Genomic DNA, 7237 nt, shown 5'->3' with positions numbered 1-7237 from the left:
GGTCCTATACCTTGAGTTCTACTTCTGGGAAAACCCAAGCCCTCAAAGGCTCCCCCTACTTAGAGCCTCTCTGAGGTTTCAGGACAAATGCAAGGTGGCACTTGTGGTCTCTGCTTCGGTGCCCGGATCTGTGCCTCTTGGCTTGCCTCTCTGAGGCAGATCAGAGCAGCGATTTGATCATTAACATTGACATACCAGCTTAACAGGAGCGAGAACTGCACAACGAATCAGTAAGGTTCTGAGAGTCTACATGCTGAGTGTGTGGGCCAGTAAACTGGGGGAGGGACAGCTCTCCCCCAGATGTCCCCGGCATCAACCAATAGGCTAGGAGCCTGGACGGAATGAAAAGGGAAAGGAGGAGGAAGCTTTCTTTTCAGAGGAGCTCCAATCTTAGCCATTGTCACTGGACACCAGTCCCCAGTTTCTTCAGCTTTGCGATGCAGACTCACACCGGTGACTCCTTGGTGGGCTTCCAGGCCTTAGACCTTTGGCTGCCACTAGATCCTCGGCTGGCCACAGCAGTGGTGGATCCTCCCACCTCTGGTCCTCTGAGCTTATCTAATAAATCCCTACCTGTTGACTCTCTTCATCTAGAGAACCTCATCGAGGATAACAGCAGCACCTCAAGCTTGGGTCCTCGGAGCCACAGACGCGAAGGACCCCAGCACACAGAGAAAGAGGCAACATGTGGGGTGGACGCCCACTGCTGGTTGCGTCCCCACCACACCCAGCTGCCTCAGCCCCACCTAGACGGAGGGAAAGCGAGTAAAGAACCTGGAGCTGAACTGTGCCAAGACCCCCAGAGTCCGCCAACTGTCTCTGGTCTCCTTTCAAAGCACACAGTTCTCACTGGTGGGTGCAAGGAAACCATGTAGAGAAGAAAAAAGGGACAGGATAGAGAGTGGGAAGGAGGCAGCACCGCGCTCGAGGAAGTCACCCTGACACCACCCATCCTGGGGAGCTCTGCCAGGCTCTCTGCACCCTGGTGGACGGCTCTGCCACATGTCCTGACCAAACAGCCCTGGATTCTGCTTCTATTGCCTTCCTCTAAGCCCCTGATTGGGTGGTCTCTATCCAAGACCCTCTGTGCACAACCTTTACAAGTGCAGCAAAGATAGCAAGGGGAGAATGACAAGCCCAGGGTCACGACCCCCGAGACAGGCGGGAACAGGATGAGTAGGAGCAGCTTCTAAATTATCCATCAGCACAAGCCGTCACGGCCCTATGCATAAACATAGGGAGAAACAGGCAGCAGCCTTGTGGCGGGGGCGAAGGGGCAGGATATAAAAAGGGCCCACAAAGGACCCACTCCAGGATCCCGAAGTCCAGCTCTCCAGGCGTATCAGGGTCCTGTGGACAGCATTCCCGGCTGCAATGGCTCCAGGTGAGTGCCCCAAAGTCCCTTTGGGCATGGTGTGGGCCCAGAGGAGGCGTCGGGCCCTGCAATGGGACGGGGAGACTAACCCTGGGGTTGGGGTCTCTGCATGCGAGCATAACCTCTAAACCAAGCCGCGCTCACAACTTCTCAGTGCTTAGGAGTGGTGGGGAGAAGGCGCTGCCCCTACCCCCAGGCTCCCCGTCCTTTGTCTCTGCCTAGGCTCTCGGGCCACCCGGCTCCCGGTCTTTGTCCTGCTCTGCCTGCTCTGGCCTCCGGTCGGCGCCTTCCCGGCCATGCCTCTGGCCAACCTGTTCAGTAATGCAGTGCTCCGAGCCCAGCACCTGCACCAGCTGGCTGCTGACACCTACAAGGAATTCGTAAGCTCCCTGAGGCTGGGTCACTGAGAGGAAAGCGGGGGTTCAGGGTTCATGCAAGTGAGGTGTGGCTCCCCAGCAAGGGAGCTAGGAAGGCCGCTCACCAGCCTGGGCCTAAGGCATGGTGGTGGGGCTTCCCCAGGAGCGGGCCTACATCCCAGAGGGACAGCGCTACTCCACCCAGAATGCCCAGGCCGCCTTCTGCTTCTCGGAGACTATCCCAGCCCCAACGGGCAAGGAAGAGGCCCAGCAGAGATCGGTGAGTGGCCACCCAGGCTCTTTGAAAACGGACACAGTCCGGCAGCACAAGTGTCTGCTTGGCAAGTGCAAGGTCCTAAGTTGCAGTCCCAGTACCAAAAAAAAAAAACAAAAACAAAACAAAAAAAAAACCCTCAACCAGTTCTCCCTTCCCTTCCGCCCCAGACTCGGTGATGTGGGACCCAAGCAGGTCCCTGGCTGTGCGCCACCTCCCGGTCTCTGTCCACAGGACATGGAGCTGCTGCGCTTCTCTCTGCTCCTCATCCAGTCGTGGCTGGCACCCGTCCAGTTCCTCAGCAGGGTCTTCACCAACAGCCTGGTGTTCGGCACCTCTGACCGGGTCTACGAGAAACTGAAAGATCTGGAGGAGGGCATCCAGGCACTGATGCGGGTAAGTGTGCCCCAGCACCCCTGGGGTGGTGCTCTAGGCCCCCAAAGAGAGAAGGGACGGCAGATCGGAGTGTGGCCCAGGCTCCCGGGAGCTTGACCTCTCCTGCCATCTTCCCCCTGTACAGGAGCTGGAGGATGGCAGCCCCCGGGCCGGGCAGGTCCTTAAGCAGACCTATGACAAGTTTGACACCAACTTCCGTAGCAGCGACTCGCTGCTCAAGAACTACGGGCTGCTCTCCTGCTTCCGAAAGGATCTGCACAAGACCGAGACCTACCTGCGGGTCATGAAGTGTCGCCGCTTTGCAGAAAGCAGCTGTGCCTTCTAGGGGCCTGTGCCTCTGCCCTCCACCCAGCACCTCCCCTCGCCTGGGAAGCGCCCTTGCAGTGCCCACTGTCCTTGTCCCAATAAAACAGAGTTGCATCCTATTATCTGACTAGATGTCTTTCTGTTCTGGGCTGGAGATGGGGGTTGTTGTGGGGGGAAGGCAGACAACTGACAAACTGACAGGGGTCCCAGTTTCGGGATCATCACTGGCTAGCAAGGTCATAGGTCACCCCAAAAAGTACTAGAGCCCTGTCTCACTCTCCTACCAACACCAACAAAGTCAAACTCAGCTCCCTTAGGGTGGGAAGAAACGAAAACAGGGCAGGCTATTAAATGAAGAAACAAAATGGCCCCCAATGAGAAATTATGGGGGGCATCACAGAATGTCCTCTGCACATAAAATTGTAAGCTAACTAACCATCAGATCCAACTACCCACAGGAATTGAGATGATTGCAAGAAGCGAACAGAGCCAGCATGTTTGGAAACCATGATGGGCACAGGAAGTGGGAGAGAAAGTCTAAACTGGGGGCTGAAAATCCTGGGCCAAGTCAGTAACTAGCAAGGGATGAAGGCGGAGCAGGAAGGGAAACACTCAATCGGCCCCCAGCGTCCTCGGAGGGGCCCCGCGGAGGATGGAGCCGCAGAGGGCGAGGGCGGCTGGCCAGCCTTGTGCCACGCCTGCCTGCGGGAAGAGGGTTGTCAGCCTTCCGTCCTGCAGGTCCTGGGACCTCCTGAGGCTTTTAAAATTCATTTATTAGGTTGGGAAAGTAGCTCCACAGTTTAAGCTCCTGCCTGGCAAGTACAAGGTCCCATGTTCAAGCCACACTACCAAAAAATATTTTTTTTTTGCAACATCTAATATTTATAACCTTATTTTTTTATTTTATTTTATTTTTTTTTTGTGGAACTGGGGATTGAACTCAGGCCCTTGCGGTTGCCAGGGAAGCGCTTATTCCACTGAACCATCTCCCCATCTCCCAAAATCTAATATTTAAATATTGGCTGCTAATACATATTGAAAACATTTTAAGGGCAATAAATGAACTCAAACACATCTTGAACAAATTACTGAAGAGCCTTGAGATAATAATATACAGCTTTACAAGCTTATACAAGGGTTAAGTGAAATTGTATTTCTTTTTTTGACTGTAGCAGGGGTTGAACTTGGGACCTTGTGCTTGCCAGCAGGTGCTTAAGCCACTGAACTGTCTCCCCAGCCTGTGAAAGTGTATTTCAGGCTCCTGCAATAGTGTTTTTCTGACTCCACAATATTTTTAATTCACTTTAACAAGACAACTATTTCTGAATTCCTTCCATCAGCACTGGCAAAATATGCACAGTGAGTTTAGTCCCTTCATACACATTTGAGAGCAGAGCTGACCCCTTCCTCCCTCGTGCTTCAAAGCCCTCAGAAAGCCCGGGCCTGGGCTCTTCTTACAGCTCCTGTAACATGGAAGTTGCGCGGGAGGAGCAGGGTCAGAGCACTCGCCTAGGACGCGTGGAGCCCTGGGTTTGATCCTCAGTACTGAAAAGAATTAAGTGAAGCTAAATTGAACTACAGAAGGCGGTGATGCAGCTGAGAAACGCTGAGTGACAGTAGCGATCACATCGCTGGCCCCGTTGGCATAAAGCTGTCCCTGTTTTCCACCCAAAGCTTCGAGTCCAAGAATCCTCTAAACAATGTAAACTGAACTACTAAGATTGGTTGTCTGAGCAGGGCAGGGTGGAATGCCTGAAATCGCAGCATTCTGGAGGCCGAGGCAGGAAGACCACTGCCAGCCCGAGCTACATAGCAAAATCCTGTCTCAAAACAAAATAGCCTGAAACGGTTGGGGACAGAGCTCACCACGAAGGTCCTAGATTCACCCCCCAGTACAAAAAAACCAAACCAAACCAAACAAAAAACAATCACCAAGCTAGTACTTCTGAATCCTAAGAAACCAAAAATGAGAGGAAGGAAGAAAAGATTAGACAAGAGGGAAGAAAGAGTGTAATGGGCTGGCTGGGTGCGGTGGCGATGCCTGTGATCCCAGCACTGGGGAGGCTGAGGCAGGAGGATTGTTAGGAGTTCAAGGCCAGCCTGGACTATATAATGAAATCCTGTCACAAAACAAACAAAAGAACATAACAGAAAAAAAAAGAAAAATCGTTTGTGATGACTCTCAAGGGTTGTTATATATTTCTAACTCTTGCGTGTGTCAGCACTAGGGTTATTAGTGTGATAATAAAAAGTTTTTTTGTTTTGTTTTGTTTTGTTTTTTGTCCTTTTGAGACAGGGTCTCACTCTGCAGTTCAGACTGGCCTTGAGCTCACTTTGTAGCCCAGGCTGGTCTAGAACTCTTGACAATCCTCCTGCCTCAGCCTCACAAGTGCTGGGATTACAGGCGTGCAGCACATATGTGCACATCACCAGGCCAACGTTTTCCAAGTACTGTGTCAAGTTTCCTAATATAATTTTATCAGGAAAATATTATTATCTCCTTAATAACAAGATTTGTGCTATCTCAACTCCGGGTCAAAAGATGCCAAAACCTCAGCTTAACTACCCTTAAGATACTTTTGGCGCTTGCCTAGCAAGCACAGGGCCTGAGTTCAATCCCCAGTTCCGCAAAAGAAGAAGAAGAAGAAGAAGAAGAAGAAGAAGAAGAAGAAGAAGAAGAAGAAGAAGAAGAAGAAGAAGAAGAAACTTTTGAAATATTAAAGGTCATTCTTCATCTGGAGATAATCAGGATTAAGCATAAACCAGTAAATCCAGGTACAGTGGTGCACGCTTGCAACTCCTGCACTCTGGAGGCTGAGGCAGGAGGATTGTAAATGCTGGGCAAGCCTGAGGTACATAGCAAGACTCTATCTCAAAACAAAACAAACACTTTGAGGGCCTGGAAACAAGGAAAACTGCTCCCTTTAGCAAAGTTATTATACTGGAAAAGACACATACGGAGAATTCTGGGCTCTATGACTTGGAAAGGCCGGCTGACTGACCGCCGGGTGTGTGGAAGGAAAGGTGGGGAGGGGAAGAGCCTAGAACATAGGTAGTAGGAGGACCAACTGAAAGTATCTGCTGGAGATGGAGCTCCGGGGTAGAGGGGTGCCGAGCCTGTGCAAGGCGTTAGCCCCTCTCTAATCACCTGCACTGAGAAAACAGACAAGAAAAAAAGTAGGGAAGGGCCAGCCAGATAGCTCAGCGGATTAAAGCACCTGCTTAGGCAGGCATAGGGGCCAGGGTTTGATCCCTGGCCTGCCGTGCAGTCCCATCCCGGGGACGCGCTGAGACGGTGATTGAGACTGGGCGTGGTGGCGCACGCCTGCAATCCCAGCGCTTGGGAGGCTGGAAACAGGAGGATCACTATGAGTCCAGTCTATGTAGTGAGACCCTGTAGACCCTGTAGAGCCTGAACTGAATACACAAAAAGAAAGAAAAAGAGAAAAAGTAGGGAGCTACTTCAGAGTGACACTTAATCTTGGGAACCCAACCAAGGAGTTATCCCCAGCTGGGCAGAGCCCTAAGGAAACGGATGGATGGGCCTCCCGCACCTCTTGGTTTGCGGGGACTGCGGGGACTGCGGGGACCACCCGTCCCCGTGGGGGCCGCCTGGCAAAGAGAAACAAAGACAGGCTCGGCCTCCAGCGCCCCCTGCTGGGACGCACGCAGAACAGCTGCGGACTTACGGCGCAACCGGGGCGACCCCGGGTTAGGCTGCTCTGCACTCCGCTCCCTAACGCCTGCTTCCTAACTTACTTTCCCACGCGCTCGCTTTGAGCGGAATACTTTACATTATCATGGGAGAGAGCAGGGGCCTGTGGTGATAGATTTTTCGAGGCTGACAATGTCACTAGGAGCGTGGCGAGTCCTCGAGCGCCGGGCAGGCCTGCGCAAGGTCCCGGGTTGCATCCCAAGACCGAGAAAAAGAAAAGCCCCTGCTGAGCATCCTAAGTGAGAGAAGAAAAGATTTACAAATCAGACAGTGACACCCGAGTATGAAAACTTTAGCCAAGCATTGGCTAAACAACACGGAACAAAATCAAGCAGGGTGGTGGTGGGTGGGGCGTCAAGGACGCGCAGGCAGGGACCCAAGGTCATCGGGGAGAGACTCTGGGGCCAAGGGCTTCACGCGGGAGTCAGACTGGCGCGAAGACTATGCCGCAAGGCCTTTTACGCGAACGCCTTCCTCCTGCTTTAACCCGGAGAAACTAGAGCCTTCCACCTCAGTATTCTGGGAGCGGAGACTGCGCTGAACGTAATCCAAGACAGCAGCAGTGTAGGGGACGCCTCGGACCCCGGGCCGTGAGGGCGGATGCAGGACCGAGGAAGCGGAGCACGAGCCGCAGCTCTCCAGAAGGTGGAGGGGCCGAGCCCGGAGGGGCTCCGCTGCAGAAGACCCCGCGGCCCGGCAGCCGCCAGTGCAAGTCTCAGCGGAGCCCAGGGCCGTGCGCCGGGGCCTGGCAGGTTGGTGCTAGACCCTTGCAGGTGCTCCACAGGGAGCCCAGGGCCGTGCGCCGGGGCCTGGCA

General features: G+C 53.3%; 1 protein-coding gene across 1 annotated transcript; it reads left to right on the top strand.

The window, feature by feature from the left end:
- Positions 1-1374: 1374 nt before the first annotated feature.
- On the top strand, positions 1375-2726 carry LOC101559916 (somatotropin). Its single transcript, XM_004630026.2, has 5 exons — positions 1375-1384; positions 1598-1755; positions 1895-2011; positions 2240-2401; positions 2526-2726. The coding sequence occupies exons 1-5, from the start codon at positions 1375-1377 to the stop codon at positions 2724-2726; spliced, it is 648 nt and encodes a 215-aa protein (XP_004630083.2).
- Positions 2727-7237: the final 4511 nt, after the last annotated feature.

The sequence above is a fragment of the Octodon degus genome, unplaced genomic scaffold (assembly GCF_000260255.1).
Source record: "Octodon degus isolate 3935 unplaced genomic scaffold, OctDeg1.0 scaffold00033, whole genome shotgun sequence".
Taxonomy (NCBI): Eukaryota; Metazoa; Chordata; class Mammalia; order Rodentia; family Octodontidae; genus Octodon; species Octodon degus.
The sequence above is the reverse complement of the archived record's forward strand: the minus strand, read 5'-3'. Positions and strand labels throughout refer to the sequence as shown.

Excerpts from the sequence above, each read along its gene's own strand:
- LOC101559916 (XM_004630026.2), top strand. Across the intron at positions 1,756-1,894 it reads CTGACACCTACAAGGAATTC|GAGCGGGCCTACATCCCAGA; the intron begins GTAAGCTCCCTG and ends GGGCTTCCCCAG. Across the intron at positions 2,012-2,239 it reads AAGAGGCCCAGCAGAGATCG|GACATGGAGCTGCTGCGCTT; the intron begins GTGAGTGGCCAC and ends CTCTGTCCACAG.